This window comes from Ptychodera flava, chromosome 1 (genome assembly GCF_041260155.1).
Source record: "Ptychodera flava strain L36383 chromosome 1, AS_Pfla_20210202, whole genome shotgun sequence".
NCBI classification, from domain to species: Eukaryota; Metazoa; Hemichordata; class Enteropneusta; family Ptychoderidae; genus Ptychodera; species Ptychodera flava.
This window is the reverse complement of record NC_091928.1, coordinates 32,835,943-32,859,726: the sequence shown is the minus strand read 5'-3', so window position 1 is coordinate 32,859,726 and position 23,784 is coordinate 32,835,943. Positions and strand designations below refer to the sequence as shown.

The 23,784-nt window shown below is 37.9% G+C and overlaps 1 protein-coding gene across 1 annotated transcript; it reads right to left on the bottom strand.

The window, feature by feature from the left end:
* Positions 1–8,793: 8,793 nt before the first annotated feature.
* On the bottom strand, positions 8,794–23,230 carry LOC139135519 (tumor necrosis factor ligand superfamily member 10-like). Its single transcript, XM_070702936.1, has 6 exons — positions 22,648–23,230; positions 21,410–21,461; positions 20,021–20,170; positions 11,203–11,366; positions 10,462–10,540; positions 8,794–10,030 (listed from the first exon to the last, which is right to left on the bottom strand). Exons 1-6 carry the CDS (start codon positions 22,957–22,959, stop codon positions 9,798–9,800), a joined length of 990 nt encoding a protein of 329 aa, XP_070559037.1. The 5' UTR covers positions 22,960–23,230; the 3' UTR covers positions 8,794–9,797.
* Between the last annotated feature and the right edge of the window lie 554 nt (positions 23,231–23,784).

The following is a 23,784-nucleotide window of genomic DNA, read 5'->3' as shown; positions in this document are numbered from 1 at the left end:
GGATCGGTGCATCATTTTAAGGATTTAAACCCCCAATTCTGACAGAATCTTGTATGTCCAAGGGAACAATAATTACGTCAAATCTGAGTCGGGGAAACTTGTTGATGACGAATTGACAGAAGATGGAGCGCAGCCGAGCACATGACAAGCTGACGAACGCTCATGATGTTCGATGTCAGTACGGGTAGTGCATGCGACATAGACGACGCAACTGATCTTGGTGACGATCGTGATGCTATCTAGGAAGCGCTTCCTACGAAGGCAAAATCGGCATCAAAAGTGGCTGCCCCCTAAAAGGTGAAGTCTGCCGCCTAATTTTGATGATTGGGGTAGAAAGTTCCGCTTTCAATGAACATGCAGGGAAAACACTGTAACTATAGTAACGTGTGGAATGCATGATTACGAATACCTGGAAGTAGCGCGTTAAGTAATATTATGATCTAATTGATCATTAAATAGGGCATTCAATTCCCCTTGCAGTACATCCCCTTGGATTAGTGGTGTTATGATAGCTGTAGTGAATATACAATGAAAATGGATAATATACTTCTTGTTATTTGTATAATTTCATGCTACTATCTTCATGTCCCCATTTATAGACTTACACATTTGGCAACTTTGTGGTTCTTAGGTCTCTTGACAAGTTCTGTTAACGTTATAAAATTCTAACCAGTATACCACAGAAAAATTGCGAGACTGGAGCGAGAAAGTGAGGCTTTCGGCTAATGGTGAGAATATATTGTTATTCTCATTGCTGTCCAGCGAGACATACTTCTTGGTGTTGAATCGTGGATGGTAACATATTGTCACCGGTGAGATCGGAGACCGGAGAAATTCTCACCAAAGCTAGTCAGAATGTTATTTTATTGGATGAACAACTCACAATTCATTGATGAAAATCGGCTAGACTCATTATTCACTTGTGACAATTAACCATATTGATTCTCCAAAGTGAACAATAAGTCGGGATGATTCTCACATCAATGCCAGGTGAGTATGGTTGAATCTCACCTGTGAATAATCGTATGATACATTCTCACCGTGAAAATAACCATTCTCACTGTGCTTGGTGAGAATTTTAAGTGTCAGCTGTAAGAATCTGTTACCATACTTGATTCTCACTATGGAGTGCATTTCTCACTGCTCACTAGTGGGAACTTTAAAAAGTCTCACTGCCAGTGGTGAGAATAATAAGAGATTCTCACCGATTGCGAGAAAGTGTCACTTTCTCGCTCCAGTCTGCTAATTTTTCTCCTATAGTGTATCACGCACCTCTGCGTAGATGAGTTAAGGATTCCTTTGTGTAGAAATTCTAACGGAATGATGGAAGTACGATTTTCAAACAATTCTAAAATGCTAGTGTTGTTCTAATACATAAATTTTCAACATAAATTTTTCAGACAAGTCTCCTTAGCAGGGCTTTGTAGGTTTGGCCTTACAATGTTAATTACGTTAAATATTCAACCATCGAGACTAGACATGGCTTCCTCCCTCGCTAATCTATGTTAACAACTTTTTCTCGCATATTAATATGTCAACTAACCGCTTTTTCTGTAATGGTAAAGTCAATTTTGTTAATACTGACTGTTACTAGAACTATTAAGATCTGTCAATGATACATTACTTGTTATGTTATATTATGTCATGTTATGTTATGTTATGTTATGTTATGTTATGTTATTTTATGTCATGTTATCTTATGCGAATGATTCTTACAGATTTTTGATACGTTGATAATGAAATCTTGCTCGGTAACAGTGAGGTTCTTTTGTCAAATCAATGCTAGACCAGTAGTAGCAGTAGAAATATCAGAAAATATGATGCTAGGGTGCATTGTTCACAAAGTTTTATCGTAAGCGAACAAAACGTTAAACTTAAATAAAATTGTTGTTAACTAAAATAAGTATTCTTGCAGAACTCAGCTGTCAAGTGACTGTAAGATGAGGTATCAGACAATGAGAACAATAATGATGATAGTGAATTATGTTATACACGCATGTTTCATTTTTGAGTGCACGCTTATGAACTGTTCTACTTCTTATGTAGGTCATTCTCCCCAATAATGACCTGAGTTTAACTATTCTATAACATTCTTAAGTTCATCCTCCTCCATGACCTTAAATTCAATTAGTCATGTTTACAAAGAGTCAATATATTTTTAGAACAGTTATTAGTATATCAATAGAAATTCTAGATTGTTCTGTTACCTTCTTGATATAATCGTTTTAGTATAAATACGGGACGGTACAGTTTTTCAGTTAGACTTTGGGGATCACTTCAGCAGTGTTTATTTCAAGACTTTTCAAAACTTTTACACTCACGCTGGACTTGCTCCGTGAACATCTGCACGGATCAAACTCAAGCCTGCAAGCCAAAGAAGGACTTGTCTGTCTACACTCAACTCTTGAGACTAGGAGTCCCAGCTGAGATAAGTAGCCTGTAAACTTATACAGTTTGTACTTTATCACTTGACTTCGTGAATAGTTTTAATAAATTTAATTTAAAGGAAATCGCTGACTTCACCGCCGTTATTTTGTTTTGGTTTGTTTTGTTTATTTTTTGTTTTGTTTTTTTTTTGTGTATATACATACTACTATCCTTTGTACAGAATTTCTAACGGATGGAAACTAAGTAATAGGGAAGTGTGGAGTAATGGGTTACGGATAACTAGAAGTGGCGAGTTTAAAAATGTCATGATCAAATTGATCATTAACAGTGGCATTCAATTGCTTGGACATCACTTCCCGTTGGATTAGTAGTGTTGTGATAGGTCCGATGAATATATAATGCAAATGAATAAGATATTTCTTGTTGTTCGATTAATGTCATATGCTACTATCTTCATGTCCAACCTTTGAGTCTTACAAATTTGACAACTTTGTGATTCTTAGGCCTGTTGACAAGTTTCGTTGACGTGATAAAATTCTTACCACTATCACTCCCCTCTGTGTAAATGAGTTCAGGGTTCCTTTGTACAGAATATCTAACGGATAGAAACTAACTAACGGATGGAGAACTTCCAACTAGGAAATGGGGATTTTCAGACTGTGAAAAAATTGCATATGTGTTCTAATACATAAATAAAGTTTCAAACAAGTTACCTTAAACTGTCATCCCATTTAAATAACACAGCTCTTAAGCTAGGCCTCGAAGGTCTTGATTTGCAAAGTTTACTATGTTGCAAACTAAAAGCAATGCCAGACAATCAGTAGCAGTAGAAATATCACATAGTATGAGGCAAGGCAGGCATTGTTTGCGAAATCTTATCGTGTGCAAAGAGAATATGAAACTTAAATAAAATTGTTGTCAACTAAAAGAAGAATTGCAAAACTCACCTGTCAAGTGGCTGTAAGATGAGGTACGAGGCAGTGATGTGAGGACCATGATAATGGTGGTGAAGTGTGCTATACACGCAGGGTTCATTTTTGAGTGTACGCTTATGAACTGTCCTACTACTATGCGTAATTGTAGAGTTCTGGGTTACGAATAACTAGAAGTGGCGAGTTTAGGAAGGCAATGCTCTAAAATTAAGCAAAACCCCGCCGCAGGAGGGTATACATGAGATTTTGGTACAATGCGCGACATATAGCACGAGCCAATAGGCGAGTGCTATATGGAGCGAATTGTACCAAAATCGAGTGTATACCCTCTGTGAAGGGGGTTATTGCTATATATTATATCAACTTGTGTGTCTTTGTCGTCTTGGTCCGGCATTTTCGTCAGTTTCAGTCCAAAATGCAGAAAACGGACGTCTGAGAGATCGAACGTCGGAAAATCATCGCCCGAGACCGAGCATTTTTATAAGTTTGGATTACGTTGACAACACACGAGCACAATATCCTACGATAACATACTGCATTACGTTCATCAAAATGTCATTAATATTTACATGCAACACGAACTGCTTCAGACACAGAACTGGGTCAAGAGTTCAAAGCAAAAGAAAAGTAACAATTTTTTTTGTAAATTTACATAAAAACAATAGCGCTGGCTTGTTTTGGCGTAGTAGGCCTACACTAAAAATAGATTTGTCTCATTCACTGTCAGTCCGGTGTGCGCCAACCGTCGTAACACTAACATTCAGACAGAGGAGGTGGTGCTAGTGGGGTTACAGGTTCTATTTTTGATGGATATTTTGGATGGATAATTTGTGCCAGAAAACGTGCAGTTTTGAAATAATCCAGACATGGATTACGGCGACTGTATGAACAGTTGTAATATGCGAGCAGAGTGTGTTGCCCGATTCAGCAAGAGCTTGACTCTGACACAGCGATTTTCGTCGCAGTCGCCAGGAATGATCGCATTGTTATTTTGAACTTCTTGGGCTACATCGTTGAACACCCTGGTCTGTTACAGCCCAAACTCTAGGAAGGAATATCTGATGTACCGTTACAGTGAGGAAGTTTCAATTTATTTGTGTATGAACGAATACTAGTGTAGTAGCTTCGTTTTGAAGAGCGGTATGTCGCGTCTCGACTCCTGCTGAATCGATCAAGCAAACTACACAGTGCGCTGTTACCTATACAATTTTGTACATCATCATACCAAGCTAAATGTGTTGCTTCGGAGATTTCTTTCATCATAGACCGCATATTTTCACCAAGAGGTGAGTTACAGAACCATACTTTATCTATGAATCGAAATTCGAACTTGGTCTTTGAAACAAAGCGGACTATTTCGGATTAAATTCAGAGCCACATCGTTCAAATGCACCGACCGGGCAATTTTCAAAAATGCTGGTTTAGGGGCCCGTTTTACCACCGCTATCAGTGCTAAAACAATATTTTAGCATCGCTCTCGTCCAATCAGAATGGCGCATGGTAGCATGATATAATATAATGATCATTTACTATAATAATAGCATTCAAGTGCTCTTCGTACAGCACTTCCCGTTGGATTAGTTTCGTTCCGATAGGTGTGATGAATATATAATGCTAATTCATAATGCATTTCTTGTTATTTGATTGATGTAAACGGATGGAAACTAACTAACGGATTGAGAACTTCTAACAAGGAAATGGGGATTTTCAGACTGTGAAAAATTGCCAATGTTGTTCTAATGCATAAATAAAGTTTCAGACAAGTTGCCTTAAACTGTCATCCCATTTAAATAACACAGCTCTTAAGCTAGGCTTCGAAGGTTTTGATTTGCAAAGTTTACTATGTTGCAAACTAAAAGCAATGCCAGACAATCAGGAGCAGTAGAAATATCACATAGTATGAGGCAAGGCAGGCATTGTTTGCGAAATCTTATCGTGTGCAAAGAGAATATGAAACTTAAATAAAATTGTTGTCAACTAAAAGAAGAATTGCAAAACTCACCTGTCAAGTGGCTGTAAGATGAGGTACGAGGCAGTGATGTGAGGACCATGATAATGGTGGTGAAGTGTGCTATACACGCAGGGTTCATTTTTGAGTGTACGCTTATGAGCTGTCCTACTACTATGCGTAATTGTAGAGTTCTGGGTTACGAATAACTAGAAGTGGCGAGTTTAGGAAGGCAATGCTCTCATTGATCATTAACTATGGCATTCAAGTGCTCTTCGTACAGCACTTCCCGTTGGATTAGTTTTGATCCGATGAATATATAATGCAAATGAATAATGCATTTCTTGTTATTTGATTGATGTTATGCTACTATCTTCATGTCCAGCCTTTGAGTCTTACACATTTGACAACTTTGTGATTCTTGGGTCTACTGCATGACGAGTACCGACGCAACACTCCGCCCCTCTTTATGATTAGTTCATGGTTCCTTTCGAAAGAACAGATCCATAGAAATGGGGATTTTCAAACTATGTCAAAATGCCAATGTTGTTCTTAAACACTTAAATGAAACAACTCTTTAGCAAGGCTTCGAAGGTTTGGATGTACAAAGTTAACTGCGTTAAATATTCGATTAGCAAGACCATGCATGGACTCCTCCCTCGCAAATCTATGTGAACAATCATTTTTCACATACTAATTTAATCAGTGACTTTTTCCTGTAATGGTAAAGTCAGTTTTGTTTATACCGACTGCTCCTATAAGTATTAAGATCGGTTATTCAAACCTTTCTTGTTATGTTATGTTATGTTATGTTATGCTGTTATGTTATGTTATGTTATGTTATGTTATGTTATGTTATGTTATGTTATGGTTATCTTAAGAATTCTTACAGATTATGATACATTGATAATAAGATCTAAGTCGGTAAACTAAAGTTATATTTCAGAAGGACTTCGTGAGATGTAACATGTTTTGGCCATTCTATCTTAAATTATACGAACTTTCAATGATAGCCGTGATTGAGAATGGCAGGCTGTCATTGATTGTGATGTGCACTTTGACCGCTGAGGATGTCAAAACATGGCCTAATAAACATGGAAACTAAAAGGCGAGGTCCTCCTGTCATCCAATGGTGGCAGTACAAGTTCATTGACTGTTCTGGAACTGTGTTAATTCAAGGTATAAACCTACACCCAACTCAGTGGTGGTATTACGTAAGTGGCATCTCCCTTGTCTTATATCGGTGCTCGTCGCCTCTACTCGCTGGACATGAGTCAGTAGGATAATCAAAATACACGTGTAAGGTAGATGGGTAACTATGAGTCATGTTCTAAGTTTCTCTGTTTCTTTAATCTGTCATCCGCTCGTTAAGAAAGTACATATTACGCTTGCAAAACAGAACATCCAACATCCTCACCTATTGTCATAGCGGGGCGGATACAAGAAAATACGTATATATGTTCATGTAATTATGGCTGCTTGGTCGTTTTACCCTAGGTCTTTGTTTTCTGTGAGAATAATAATCTGTACAGGATTAGTGTCATGGCTCATGGGGTGATATGCAACAGTACAATCTTTTCTTAACAGCCTGAGACATATTTTAGCTTTTCCAATTGAAATGATCATTTCTGAATCTTACTTCATGTTACCGGTCATTGAAAGGCATAGTAAGTAAATGTTAAAGGAGAATGCATTAGCATTACATTTACATTTACAGGTGATGGAGCTTACGCATGAACGTTGAATTTAATTATTTACTTTTGAATGGCTCGTAGGGGCTAGTTAAATTAATCTAAGTGTCTTACTTTGCAGCGCAGCATGTTAATAAAAGCTGCTTACTGCTGATGGAAGTTTGAAGTAAGTTTTGTAAGGTTTGCATCTGTATTTTAACTGCATCAAATTGTGGTAGGGGTCGACCCCTGATAAATACGACTGTCTGAGTAATTATGTAGAGTGATGGATAGGACACTCGATTGATTGATGTGAGCTTGGAATGAAGAATATAAAATCTTTGACCAGCACTGTTACATACATAGATTTACATTTCTCTGTTAACTACGCTGTCAAAGAGCGAAATGATGATGTTTCGGAGGTTTCTCTGTGAAGGTACTTTCTTGAAACTGTCAGAAAACCAAACTGTGTTGATGTATGACGGAGTACATCTCAAGTGCAACCTCTCTAATTTCTGCCAAGGATTTCAATTTAAATTTTTCAGAATTATTCAAGATGAAGGTTTCGATTTTTTCCGAATAGCTGTTGGCTGTTTCACATGTATTTTCAGATACTATAGTGCTTAAATTTTCATATTAGGTATTTATAATCAGGCCTCTAAGTACAATTTATAATATATATATATATATATATATATATATATTATATATATATATATATTCTGACTTTTCATGTTGATAGAGCGCTCGAGTATCTTCTACTTAATTTGTTTATGCAGTATCCGTTGAGAATAATGAGAGATTAATATCATTGTTCTTTCCTTTTAGTTCTTCTCCTTTATATCCACAATACTTTGAATATTTCACTAGTCTATCTATATAGGTGTGGAGCGATTTTACAGCATTTTACCAATGACATATCAACTTTGTTCTATCAAGCAAATAGCTCTATCTTTCAATATTCCTATAGGAATCAAAATTGCACCAACAATGTTGTCAAAGTTTCATGATTTTAAAATCTGCAGTATACCATCTGCTGCACAAAGTCCTTCCAGTTCAGTTAAACCACATTATGTGTATATTCATTTCAGCTAGTGTCTTCTCAACAGATGAGTACCTTACTTTTTATTAACGATGAGTAGAATGCAATTATTTCCAACAATCTTTTTATTCATTTATATTTTACCAATGATATTGGAATAAAGGTATTTTGATTTTGCTTTCCCTTAATTTCAACTTAATGAATTTCTTTTCCACATTTATGTCATTGCAATTTTGCATGGTTAGCACTTACCAGCAGCTGCAAATTTTAATGATTTTCTCTGTTTTTGTTTTTAATGTTAACTACAGTTCCTCGTTTTACTCCCAAAAGCATGGGGAGAAGCAAAGTATTCAGCTTGTCAACTCAGTCTGTACATGTATATACTTGTTGTTACTGTTGACAAGCGAGTTTCGATCAGAACTAGAAGTTGAATGTAAACAATGACGATACAATTTATACCTTTAGACTGTGTTGAAAAACTAAATAGCGGGTTTCAACACACTGCGGGGAGTGGAACAAGAACTTGCGATTGACATACGAAACAAAATTAGTGAAAAGAAATCATAACAATTTACAGCTACTGACCCTTTACAACGTCAAATGTGCTGTGTCAATGAACCAAAAAAGTAAGAATAGGAAATAGGTCACTAAGGGGTCAAAGGGCATAGCGTTCACACAGTGCCGATATGTACCTGATCTTCAAATTCCCTCCGAAATGATCCATTCACAGAGACTTGAGCATATGCTGCATTTTATATACGGAATGGTAACAACTTAAAGTGGGATAGAGAATCAAAAAGAAGGCTAACAAAGCTTTCAAATCAACGCTTCTTCCATTTATTTATTCAGTGATTTCCTTGAACAATAACAATCGGTACTTAGAGTTTCAACTCATAAAATGTATAAAAAATAATAATATATACGAAAGAAACACGCATATATACATAAATACATGTCAAAATAAGCAACATCACTCCATATAACGGTGCTCCTCAAATTGCTGACAGGGTTTAATGACAAAACTATTCATCTTTTCACAGTTTGTTGCTCGCTTTTGTTTTGGGTGACTTAGGAGCTTATCATTTTGCAGACTGATTTAGACTTGATTAAGAAGAAACGCCATAGAACTTGTCCTCCTTCGTGTTTGTTATATATGATATCGTAGGTATATTAACATTCCGGAATTCTACGTGAAACATTCTTACACTGGAGTGAAACATTTGTATAAAAGAATTGATCAAAATAATTCCAATGTGCAAAAATTACATCATTCGCAGTCCATGTTCAGTCTGCATACTAAGCTTTACTGATAATTTCAGTAAACAGCATGACGTAAGACTGAACTGATTTGAAGAAAGAAAATTTATTTGAATTAAAATGTAATTGTTAGATATTGTGCATTCAACGTCACCAAGTGCTCAAAAGATATGTTAATGGAAAGAAAGAAAACAGTAATTTTTTGAAGAAGTAAATTCATCGAAATGCACGTATTTCGATTTTTGGGGCAAATCTGAAACAAAATCTGATTTTAGTTCAAAACGAGCCTGTCTTCTCGATATGAGAAGAGTTAGAAGTTAGCAATTGTTTCAAAGAAAAATGCGGCAATCTTTTCTATTGTCATTCTCTCGCAGAAATGTGACTGCCAAACGATGTTTTGGATCGGATGGGTCATCATCTTCTATTCTGCCTCCGGCAGACAAGAAATTTGTTGGTCTAAAATAAATTGTCAATTCAATTATTCCAATTCTACAACGAGTACACGTCCTTTTGCCCGAATTATTACATTTATCTACCATAAGTACAAACATATTAATGTGTCATTTGTACACACTCAGTTCGTCATTGACAAGATACATTCCCATGTACGTCGACTCCTGAGAGCAGTCGAGTTGAACTTCACTGCTCGGTAAATAAACTTTCATGTAGATCTTGTCTCCCTCTCTCAGTTCGAACAGTCCAGAATGAAAACTGCTGACGTGGGCACGGGCGCCCTCTCGGATATGAACGCTTTTCATCAGGTCAGTGTGATAGGGTGAGTATCCGTTGTTAGCTACAAGATGAAACAATTTGTTGAATATGCATTAGCCTAATGTTTCAGACCATGATTGATTTCATCAATATTTTTAAAGTGAATACACAAACCATGGGGTGAGATCTGGCTCCAGGTTCTCAAGCAACAAGCCCCTTTTCTGTGATATATTCTGCAATATTGTCCCAAAATGGAAACTAATGTAACTGAAAGGCATGGATTTATTTCTCCAATCACTTTTCCGTCTTGTCTTAAGACGTTTTCCCTTTTCATAACTTTGGGTGTAAGAGAGAAGATTGAATTATCTGAAGAGGGTAAACAACATACTGACGAGCCAAAACGCCAAAATCATACCCCTAACCCGCCAGATATATAAAATGGCGTCTGATCTTATTTGGTCACTTTAGACAATCGCATAAAACAATCGCATAAAATGCTTGACGTTTACTCACTTAACATAGTATGATGCAGATATTCGTTAAGGTCTTCTCTGTGGCCATGGCCTGTAGTTCTGCTATCCAGAAAGCCAGCCTGTAATCAAAGCACGCAAACATGAATTAAAGGGACAATTGATGCAAAACACTTTGATATATTTTCAGTATTTTGTTTTATAAAATACTTTTAATTTTTCTCCGTAAAGTCTTTAGACGTAACGCATGGCATACGTACACCATGTAAGGTCGGTCTTGTCTAATGAACACTTGCCCTAACTAAATTTCAACATTGAAAACGGACAGGTTGTATTAGCAAGTGGAATATTAAGTATTTCGACGTGATTTTAGCGAACAGCATAAGGAACACACATTTGAGTAAAATGCGCCTTACTGATAGATATTCGGACACTCAAATTTTTCAATTCTAATTTGGTTTACAACCCTTGGGACTTATTTTGAATCTCTTGGAGTACGCACAGTTTTCACTTGCTTATTTTTGTGAAAATCAGGAATTTTATTTTCCCCATAGAGATAACACAGAAATGGTGGCCATTTTGAATTTCAAATATCGGTTGTAGCTGTAGAAATATAAACCTACACAGAGCGCATGTCGTTACTTTTGCTTGCACATGCCAACTTTTTTATGGGAAAAATATATTTAGCCAAAAATGGTATTTTGATATTTCTTCTTGATAAGTATGATTGCTTCAATTCAAATATTTGTTGAGTGAAGGATATTCACGTTGGTACGTTTCTCACCTGTGAGTAGACATGGTAGAGTCCGGACTTCGGGACAATCATGCAATAGTCGTCACTGGGCACGTATTCGGTAAAAGACATCCCATTTGACGAGTCCCAGTGGCCAACTTTGAGCCACTTGCCCTTGGAGTGACGATGCTTGTTCGATTTTTGTATCTGTTCACCTGGAAGGAGATACCAATCGAAAGTAAAGCAACACAAAAGCAAAAATAGCGTCAACGTTGAGCAGTGGTCAAGTGGACAAGTGTTCATGAGGGCGCGCTTGTAGTTGCCAGACCGAAGGGGATCTCGATGGTTGACATTTCGTCCCTTGTGTCAACAGAGCAGTATGTTCTTAATGTAATGTGTTGTTAAACCAAACTAAAGCAATATATATGTCCAGAATTCTGGTTATGGTACAAAATAACACAACAATATCAGGGTAGTCAATTCACTCAACCTTGCGAACTGGAAAACTTTAAATGTCGTTGAAAGTCGAATAGACTGATATATTAAGTATTATTACAAATTCCCGACTGTAGTGTTTCAACATTATCTCACATCTGTTCACTTCCATCAGTAAACATCCTTGAGTCAATATACTGACTTGACAATCACATTCCACAGATTAAGCATCCATGGCATGATATGTTACAGTCTTTACTCTAAAACAATAAAGTAATCATTTCTAGTTTAGACATCAATCCTACAACAGTGTCTGTCCGTGTGTCCACACACATCACACACGCAGACACATCACATTGGCGACGAGGATCCGGAACGAGAAATACGTGCACCAAATACCTCGAGGATTACGTGACTAAGTGAGAAAAGATTTAGTCAGCCAGAAATACACTAGTCCTGTTTGGGGAGCAGAATAATCTCCTGACTAGATGTACACAGAGACCGGATAGTCCACCCGGATCTCTTAGCTAAATTAGAAATAGAATTAGAACGCATGCAAAGAATAGCAATATCTTTACTTTCATTTATTATTTTAGAATTCAAGTAGAAACTTTTGACTCATTTATCAACGGACAATTTGAACTCTATTTTGAACTCTATCAAACAGTCAATACATCAACATCCGATCATTCAACATTTTGGAACTATCACAAATAATCCAAATTTAATTGAAGGAGAGATGCAGTGTTTCAACACTATCTCACATCTGTTCACTTCCGTCAAGTAAACATCCTTGAGTCAATATACTGACTTGACAATCACATTCCACAGATTAAGCATCCATGACGTGATATGTTACAGTCTTTACTCTAAACAATAAAGTAATCAGTTCTAGTTTAGACATCAAGCCTACAACAGTGTCTGTCCATGTGTCCACACACATCACACACACAGACACATCACACCGACCATTCTCTGTCTTTCCTATGTTCACGTGAAAAATCTGATCTGTTATCAAATATGACCTTGCTTGTGTATTCTACACCTCATCTTATAACATGATAAATTGATTTTGAATATTTTAAATCTTTTGAAAGCCGTTTCAAAACAGGGGAGAATGTTCCTTAAAACTCTTAAGCGAAAAATGCCGTTTACTTCCGAATCGTGCAAAGTCATTTTTCTTTCTTTTTTAATATAGGAAAGCAAAAACTTGTGTGAAACAGTGGAAGAATGGTGTTACGAAAACAAAATCGACCGGCGATGAATTCTTGTAGGACAAGAACTAGATCAACAACAAACCATAGCAAAACTGAGGGAGCGGAGTGAATCCATTATGGATAGTGTGATGTAGTGTCATGTGATTATTATTCATGAGCTGTCATTACTATTCATGAGGGCATGTATATCTCTCTTGGCCCACGTGTACTCAAGCCAGTCTCCAGCTTACCATCACTCTATGTACGTAGCTTAGAGCTTAGTGTAATAAAGTAGCATCTTAGATTATATAGTACTCGCTGTTTCCAGTCATCTTTACATCCCTTCATCATTGAAATTCCAGCCTAGTCGGCCCCGACATGCTGCCACATAACCGTCAATACCAACGTAACCTTGGTTATATCACATTGGTGGCAGCGGTGGGATTCGAACCCATGCCATCGAAATGACTGCTGCCGACATGAGAAAATTGTCAAAAAGAACATGGAAAAAGCCCAAGCACGACAAAAACGGTGGTACGATAGGGGAGCAAGGAAACGTTCTTTTAGGAACGGTGATAAAGTACTTGTACTCTTACCTTCCTCCACGCATAAGTTGAGTGCTCAGTGGCAAGGACCATTCACTGTGGTGAGGAAAGTCTCAAACGTTGATTACAAATTGAGCGAGGTGGCCGTAGAAAACCGAAGCGGGTTTATCATATCAACATGCTGAGAGCATGGAAAGAGAGAAATAAACCGGTGTATTTTGTTGACACTGTTGATGCTGTGTGCAACAAGGACATAGAAAACTCTATGTACTACACACCGGAGGATCAGAGCACAGAGACTTGGAGAGATGTAGTAATTGCGGATTCGGTAACTGCGGATCAGCGTGCGGAACTGTTACGCTTACTGCAAGAGTACAGTGATGTTTTAACTGACGTGCCCGGTTGTACTGATCAGGTAGAACATGATGTGATAACTACTGACGAAACGCCAATTTGTCAGAAACCATATCGTCTATCGCAGGCAGCTAAACAGACAGTTAAAGAAGAAATGCAGAAAATGCTGAAAGCTGGAATTATCACTGAATCAAAGAGTCCCTATGCCTCGCCTCTTGTTTTAGTCAAGAAAAAACAGGGGGAATTCGATTCTGCGTTGACTATAGAAGACTGAATCAGGTTACGGTATCTGACGCATATCCGATGCCTAGACCAGATGAATTGATTGAGGAAATCGGCGGATCGAATTATATATCGACGATCGATCTCACAAAGGGATATTGGCAAATTCCCTTGAGCAAACGTGCTCGGGAGAAGTCTGCCTTTATCACTCTATTTTGGACTGTATGAGTTTACTGTTATGCCATTTGGGATGAAAAATGCGCCAGCAACTTTTCAGAGGTTAATGGATAAGACATTTAATCAGCCAAGAGAAAAAGGAATGGATGACTTGGGTCCACATGATCATTCATGGGAAGATCATGTTAAACACCTGCGTAGCATATTGAGAGGTTGCGTAGTTGTAAACTAACTGCTAGACCAACTAAGTGCTATCTTGGTGGCAGTGAGGTTTCTTTCACTGGTTAAGGTGCTGGAAGTGCAAAAATAAAACCTATGGCAGATAAGGTTAATGCTGTTGTCAATTATCCAACACCAGTGACAAAGCGTGACGTCAGATCACTTTTAGGATAAGCAGGATACTACAGGAAGTTTATCCCAACTTTCTCTGACATTGTGACCCCATTCACTGAGCTGACATGTAAAAATAGCCCAGCCAATGTTCAATGGACTCAGAGTTGTGTGGATGCTTTCCAGAAGCTGCAAGACGCTTTAGCATCATCACCAGTTCTGGCAGTTCCAGATTATAATAAGCCATTTGTGGTGCAGACAGACGCGTCTGACCATGGTATTGGTGCGGTTTTGTGTCAATATGATGACAAGGGAGAGGAACATCCAGTTCAGTATATTAGCCGAAAACTACTCCCCAGGGAGAGAAATTACCCAACTATAGAAAGACAGTATTTAGCCATGTTTGGGCTGTGGAAGCTTTGAATCCTTACTTTTACGGGAGAGAGTTTACAGTTCAAACAGATCACAATCCGTGGTTTGGTTAGACAAAATGTGTAGTAAAAATCGTAGGTTGTTGCGATGGAGTTTAATACTGCAAGAGCATCAATTTAAAGGGAAACCTAAGTCCAGTGACATTGACCGTTTATCCCTTCCAAAATCACCCTCGAATAAAATTCAGCTCAAATTTGCAACATAATTGCAGGCGCCGACGACTACGGAGCGACAAAAAGAGACATTGAAGTAGACGACATCTATGGTAATGAGCCCGGAATCCCATGGGCGCGAAAGGGCTCATGGGAGGAGCGTGCGTGACGTCATCGGCGATACACGAACGTGTGTGACAGCCTACCAAAGCATTTGAGTCTATGGCTGCAGGAGTGCAGTTCTGCACGTTACGACTCTTTAATGCTCAGTAGCATAAAAAATAGTTAACTGTTGTTCAGTTGAGTGTAAAAATCACTCAGGGAAGAACAAACGGAGTCAGCTTTTACCGTCTTCCCACAGAACAGCTTTTTCGAAGACAGTGGCTAAAGAAAGTCGGGCGAGTTTAAAAATCTGTAAAAGATGCAACGTTATGTTCTAATTCTTTCAGGATGATTGTTTTATAAGGGATTTCGGGATTCTGATACCGATACAAGACGATACTACACAATGCGGTTCGTATCTTGACATGCTGAGTCAGCCTACTATCGCCGGTTTTAACCAGATAAATTGGCGATTTCGGGACTCTAAAATCCGAAGACGAAACTACACAAAGCGTCTCTTATCTTGACATCACGGGTCTGCCAAATCTCCGATATATAACCAATAAATATAGGCAATTTCGGGACTATACCTTGTAATATTGATATTACAAGATATTGGAATGACTTTTTGCCTACTGTGTCTCGGCACGCCGGGTGTGAGAAACCGCCGATATTATATTTACCCGATAAATATCAATTGCGCCGGAACTCCTAGGCTAATATCGATACCAGACGATCCTATATTTACTTGCACTGTGTGGTGTTGGCATGCCGGGTCTACGAAATCACGGATATTCATCCGATAAATATCGGCGACTTAGGACTTTAACTCTGATACTAGACGATACTTTGTCAAATCGTGGGTAAATATCCGATGTATATCAGAGATTTCACCACCTAACAGATCTGACCACCCGAATACCTCTGTCCGACTCTTAGTTCAAAAATAGCATCCATGGCCGGAAGTCAAGAATACTGTATGTTTTACATTATTAGATTTATTAATGCACAAATTACATTCTTTACATGTAAACATTTTTACTTGGCGATCGGGACTTGAACAGAGGACATATCGGAAATCATCGGGAGTTTGGGCTGGTCTTGTATGAAACACATTCCTTACAACAAGCTGTAAGACGATACCATTTTTTTAAATAGCGGGCAAATATTCATTATATCGGCGATTTCATCACTTTGTAGATCTGAGTAAGTCCGACTTCCTAAGTTCGACACCAGCTTCGAAAAACAGACGACACTATAATAGATTTGTCAAATCGCGAATAAATATTTTCTGATACATATCGGAGATTTCGCAGCCTTAAAGATCTGGCCAAGCTCGACTTACACGGTAACACATACAATCAGTCAATCATTCCGTATCATTCACGAACCAAAAATTAATTTTAGGCGACTGATACAGAAAACTCTGTTTTAGAAACGTAGCGTTGAAGGATCGCAGGGTCACTCAGTCTCTCCATCCAGTTCGGGGTCTGTAGGCCTACAAGCACAGTGACTCCCTCCGCTGAATCATACACAAAACGCAAGCAACCAAGATATGAACGATGTTTTGAGATGCTTTCTAATTATTACATATCTTGGACAGGTTCAAATTAGTATGGTTTGATTCAGTCAGGGAAAAGCAGTACACGATGTCAGAAATATCGCTGTCCGAACTCTCCATAGTCATCTTACGAATGCGCTGAACTGTTCACAGTACTCCTCCAGCTGCAAGCTGCAATCGTCTGTATCGCCGATGACGTCACGCACGCTTCTCCCATGAGCCCTTTCGCGCCCATCGAATTCCGGGCTCATTTCCATAGATGTCGTCTACTTGAAGTTCTCTTTTCGTCGTGCCGTAGTCGTCAGCGTGTGCAATTATGTTGCAAATTTGAGCTGCATTTTACTCAAGGGTGATTTTGGAAGGGATAAACTGTCAAAGTCGCTGGACTTAGGTTTCCCTTTAAGGTTGAGTACAAGAAGGGCAGCGAAAATACAAATGCAGACGCATTGTCGCGAATTTGGAGCTCGGATGTACGGTTATTGGTGTGAAGGTGCATGAATGATGTAGTGAAAGGTCTGTAGTGACCTGATATGGAAAATGCATGTTGAATTTCCAACCCTTATAGTGATGTTGTTGCCCAGGTTGCTGTACCCGACTTAGTCAGTAGTTTTTTTTGTCATGTACTTGCCTTTAGATTCAGTAGTATTAGCATTGTATTATTTCATTTTGATTTTTGCAGATTTTCTGAATTATTTTGCCGCACTTGTGATGTAGACTCCCTGTCTCCATCAAAATAAGGAGGGAGGAATGTGACGTAGTGTCATTTGATTATTATTCATGAGCTGTCATTACTATTCATGAGGGCATGTATATCTCTCTTGGCCCACGTGTACTCAAGCCAGTCTCCAGCTTACCATCACTCTATGTACGTAGCGTAGAGCTTAGTGTAATAAGTAGCATCTAAGATTATATAGTACTCGCTGTTTCCAGTCGTCTTTATATCCCTTCATCATTGGAATACCAGCCTTGCCGGCCCCGACATGCTACCACATAACCGTCAATACCAACGTAACCTCGGTTATATCACAGATAGTATTCCGTAAGTGGCCACTATATAGTAAAACTTCGCTTCTTTTGTACAGAAAGTCATACAAAATACACTTGTTAGAATACAATAGATTATTGGGGAAATGAAATTTCTTATATTCTCATGCTTCGCAAGCTTAATCTCAGCTTCAGTAAGGTATATTGTGTGTAGGGGTATCGAGGGTAGGATAATAGAGACTAGTCTTTCGAAGTTTAATACATTGAACTGATGTATTCGGCTGCCACTGCTGTAAGAAGAGATGACAGCATAGTTCAGCAGAAAAAATGCATATAGGAGATTGTTTTCACCTTTTGCTTATACTACCGAGACAACAATGCCAGGAATATTTGAATATTTTATTATCTGCAAACATTTCAGTCCGGCATGCTGCATATTTTTGCAATTAAACTTCTTTCATTTTCACTTTTATGATCTGATCATAGTTATTTATAGCATATGTCGTCATGGGGAAGGCCAAGACACAGTATAAGGAAGTTCGCGAGTCGAAGAAAACGAAATAAAAATTTGCACAAATTTTCCTCAAGAGACTTTTGACCATTGTCTTTTGTAATCAAGAATGAAAATGTTGGGCCAGTGTCCAATTTTGATACCGTACTAGAGACAAAATACTCAATATTAACCGATGTTTCAAAATAGCCAACATCTCTGTGTTATTTCTTGGGCTAGAGAAAATTTACGATTTTGACAAAACTGAGCCGGTAAAAAATTCAAAATAAGTCCTCAAGTCCTTGATCAGAAAAAGAATTGTAACAATTTGAGAGTCAGAATATCTGTCCCCGAGGCGCATTCTACCTTGAGACTCCCTTGGTTTAAATGACTAGTACAATCTCCACAACAAACCAAAAGTTTATTTTTCTGTTCCGCGGCAACTATTGACATTTTGTAGGTTATCTTGGGGGATATTCGAGTTCTTGCAACTAACTATTTACAATGGAGTACGCAAGGTAACATTGAACACACTTGATAGACTTGTTTTAAAATCGCGAGTACTCAGTGAGACATTCTGTACTATATTATTAACTTACGTTTAATCTTTCATTTCCGGTTGCCAACTGCGCAGTTTCTTTAGCAATGTAGTGCAATGTCTTGAGTTGCGCATGGACATTGACTAGACGTAGCGTTTGCAAGCTTTAAATATTTGAGCAAAAGTGCTTAGTTTCAGTGATTGCATATAAACATACCGTGGTAGTAGTCAATTCTCTGAAGACACTCATGCCATCCTATTCTACACATGTTCTATACGCTTAGCAATGGTAATCGAGCATTCCGAGGAAAAGTGAAAAAAAAATATTCCACATTTCACTCATCATCCTAAATGTTTCTCCTTGTGTTGCATTTTCGTTTGGCCTTTCCTATGTTAATGTTTTGTATTTTCATTGAAGAATCTGGACTTCTGACCGGAATCCAAATATCATACACCCTTGGTTTGAGTTCAAATTTGACTCTATTGTCATATGTTTCGTTTTCTTCTTTTGTTGATTTTGAGTGTGTAAATAAAGGGCTACTGTTTCCGACTGCGACTCGTTATGTAGCAGCTTTTCCCTTTTCATGAAATGCCTTCATATCCAGTGATAGACTGGCGAAAGTGAACGAATCACAAAATTTAACGTGGAACCCATCTCGGTTGCTTTAAATCAATCATACTAATGCATAACTGCTCGAAATATTTGTAATGTTTGTTAATATGCCTGACTCGTTACAACATTGTCACGTGATTCAGAATAAAGCTGGTTGTGTTTTGTTACAGAAACATTTGCCTATTAAAATGAATGGACTTGAAATAAAAGGCTTCATCCACGTTACAATCTTACATTAATCAGCAACAGAAATACCGCAATTTGCATGCCCACTGCTATGTAAAGTTTTTACTAACTTTAAAATATTTCCAATCTCTTACACGTAAAAGGTCATGAAGGTGGGTATAGAAGACTTCTATGGTGAACGCCCTCTAAACTTATCTTGCATTTATGTTTACACCATCCATAAAGTATCGTAGCTCTCTCTCTCCTCTCTCTCTCTCTCTCTCTCTCTCTCTCTCTGTCTGTCTCTGTTTCTTTGTCTCTGTCTTTCTTTCTGTCTCTCCTGTTCTCTTCGATTCTTGTCTGCCTCCTTCTATTGGCTGGTATTTTTGTCTTTCTGTTAATGCAGACTAGCCTATGTTTCCGTGACCCATCAATCCCTATGCATTTTTGTCCGTTTGTTATAAAGCTGCCTGTCAGCCTGTCTGTCATTACTCCTTATTTCTCTAGAATCCGTCTCTCACACAAAGGCACTTACGCAGAAGCATAGCTATAAATAAACTACATCATACTTACTGTAGCCGAAGCAATCAAACGAACCAGTCATGTGGGCTGCCACAGGGATGACATTTCCAATACCCGAAGATACTGTTACCTGGCTTCTGTTCCGTGTTGCGACTGACTCAACCAATCTCTCAACTTGAGCAAGCGTCAAGTAATTTCGTTCTAAATCAAAATGATAAAAATTGCATTTTAATTTAGTAGCGTCGACATTGAATGTTGGTGGGTTTTTAGATTCCGTGTGAGGGAGTAATGACGATGTTCATCATTTAATGCAAGGAAGACAATTTATTGAATGGCAGCGAAGAAACTCGAAATGGTTACATCAATTTTATACGCTGAATGTACTTAGCCACCGGTAAACAGAATTAATTAAAAATATTATTGCGTGGTTAAACTTTCACTGGACGACTTTCTTGTTGGTAAACGATGTAAACTTTCAAAAACGACTATACACTGCAAAGTCGATACAAATATTTAAAGTATGACGCGACAACACATTGCTGTGTTATTTGATCCTCCTAGTGCCAACTTCTATTCTTCTATTCTATTCTATCGAATCTCTACGCCGTTTGAGAGCGGTGTCGAGGGTTGTCGGTATTTATGTTGATAAATTTTTATGTGATAAAAGAAGTCAAGATTAGTTCGTTGTTTATTATCCAACACCTGTTTTGTTTATATACGCTATATATCATATAGTCTTTTATTAGTGCAATATGCCATATATCATTTGTTTATTGTACACTATGACATACTTTTTTTGTTTATTTGGTGCAATATATTAGGCTCTTTTCTTTATAGGTGCTATAACCAGACTGAATTTGTCTATTAGTATAAAATGTACTGTTTTTGTTTTTATTAGTGCGATACATTAGATATTTCAGTTCTTTGGTGCCATTGTCATATACTTTTTGTTTATTAGATAAATATATCAGACACTTGTGTTTGTCAGTGCTATATATCAGACACTTTCGTTTGTCTGTGTTATATACAGATATTGTTCGTTTATTAGTGCGATATATCAGTCGCTTTTTTTAATGAGTGCTATGTGTATTGAACACTTTTTTATTAGTAAAAGTATTCCAGACAGTTTACCAGTGCTATATATCAGACACCTCAATCGTCATGCTGTGAACCAGGATACGGAAAATACAGGACTCAGTTTTTTGCTAATATTTGTTTTCTTTCTTCCTTGTTTCGAAGCGATTGAGCATTCGGTGACTTGTAGCTACTTGAGGGAATGCTTCAGTTATCGATTACATGCTTACGCATTGAACCCGGAAACTGTAGGCATTTTCAAAAATCGGACATCCAAGCGCTTTAGGTCTCTACACGTAGGGTTGAACTGAGCAATATTTAGCGAAGTAAAAATCAACACAATGGAATTACATCTTACCATCTTACCTGTTCTTAAATTCCTGTTTTGGATTTTTTCTTGGTAGATCTTCGTTATCAGCTGCATGGACAAATAAAATAGAAAATTAAAAGTCAGAATATTTTTATTTTCTCAATAAGAATTTTTGAGCTGACAAGACTTAGTGTATTTTTAAGTTCTAGGTGAATTATAAGTTACAGAGGGAAAAGATACATCTTCTACCTAAAATATGACAACTCTTTTCAACTGTTTTTAAATTAATTAATGATTAATATGTTTTCAGGCCTTAAAATTAAAAATCTTAGTGTTCCGATCAGTAAAACAAGGCTTTGATATTTGTTTTTCAGTTTATGATAAGCTTATGTAGAACAAACATTAAGAAAATCGTGCTCTTCTATAATCGGCCAAAAGCTACTTTCCTATACTGTATTTTAAATTACTTTCCCTTGGGCACATTTCAGGTTGTGTCTAATATGTAGAAAATATTTCAATCGGGCGCATACATACATCAACCAGCTATGGAGTCAGAAAAATAAATTATGTGATTCCAGAGGGTATAATGTTTCATTCATAGAACATTCTTAATAAGAAAACAAAAAACGAAGATTTTTAAGCAATAAGCAGCTTATCAACACGACTTTCATTCTTTTCGCCTGTACCCTCTATGTTAACTAAATATTTACGCGACGTGATAGCCTCATACTTCAGCAGTTTACATTCCGCTGTATACTTAGACGTGATTTCATCGTTTGTTTCAGTTGCTGACGACAGAAGAATTTATTAACAATCAATGGACATCACATAACAGACCACATGACGCATGCCCAGGTGCTCCAACCGTTATCTGGAGTGGTGGTCGAGGTCGAAGGTCGGGACCGTGAGGGTGAATGTCGAACCACGTTACTAGCTAACATAATTCTTTTAGTTGTTGACAAAGTTCGACCTTTGGCCCCATATGGGCGCATGGATAATAATTCTGCATTTTTGGTTCTCGATCACTGCCTTTCGTGTGCAGTGTGAAGAGCAATTCAACAGACAGTTTGAATTTTTTCATTCTTTGTTTTGAGATTTCCGTCACAGAACAACAGGTAACGAAATTCATTGAAACGTTGTTGTCTTGCACTGACTCGCACCGTGACGTCATGCCTTCATAACCTGATTGGGCACAATCAGGTCCGGCGTACGTCCCCGAAGAGCAAACCTGGCTTACCTGTGTCGATCGAATAATACATTGATTTCAATTGAAAAGGTACAAAAACTTGCCTACCTTTCCTAAAGTTTCTTGATTTTCCGAACAACACCTCAGCAAAGTCTGATTCGTTGCCAAATTGCCCGTGGTACCACCTGCGACACTGTTGCTGCAGTTACAATGGATGGACGTTAATGGTGCTTGCTGCTGCGCGGGGGTTTCCGAATCTGTTTTCAGTTTCTCGATGGTCACTTGCAGATTTTTCAGTTCATTTTGGAAGTAGCAGTACACTATGACGGTAATAGTAGAGTAAATAACAATTGAGACAACCATTAGAACGATGGCGACTCGCGTTACCGTCAATCGTTTGCCGTCCTGTTTGTCGAGCATTCTTGTTGTCGGTGATCGCAATTGCAAAACAAGTTCGGCGTGTCTGGAATAGACACGTCAGGTCAATGCCTTGTGCGCCCTTCTTCTTATAGGGATATTATGTGAACTTGAACCATTGGCAGACAAGGCTACCGTTTCTTCTTCAAAAGTAATGGAGCCACGAAGCGACAGACGGTTTTGCATCAATGGTGTGAGCTACCATACGCTGGTATGTCAGTACGAGTAATCACTTCTATTGTACGCCTGTCATTACCCGGAAATACTGCCCTATATGGGTTAAGCTTCAGAGTTAACCGGAAACTAATAACAAAACGAAAACGGTTGGGGAATACCCAAGCTACCCTATTTGCATAACGTAGACTGCGTGTATTTTGCTGATTTTCTCGATTCGATTCGATCATAAGTTTGTATATTATGCCATGTCAATTGTGTAAAATTATGTAGTACTTCATAAAAGTTACAATAGATTTTATAGAACACATTAACAGTGGGCTGTAATACGGTCTTGTATCTGTATGGTAATGTGAATGAAAGGGAAAGAGACAGCAGTCTGAAGGAAGGACAGCATGCCAGAGGGAGGTAGATACAAGAATTAGGACATTGTGATAGGGTCTAAAAAAATTGGTACTTTTAGATGAAATTACACTATTTCAGTGGAATGGTTATCCAAATTTGAAATATATTTGCACCTATGGCTTTACCTTGCCTTCCTTGACAATTTTTCTCCCTTTTTACTTGATTAATTTTCCTGTGTTTACGAGTGTAAATATCCCTATTCCGAGATGTGTACACGACATATATTCTGAAATTCAAAGTCTTATTTTT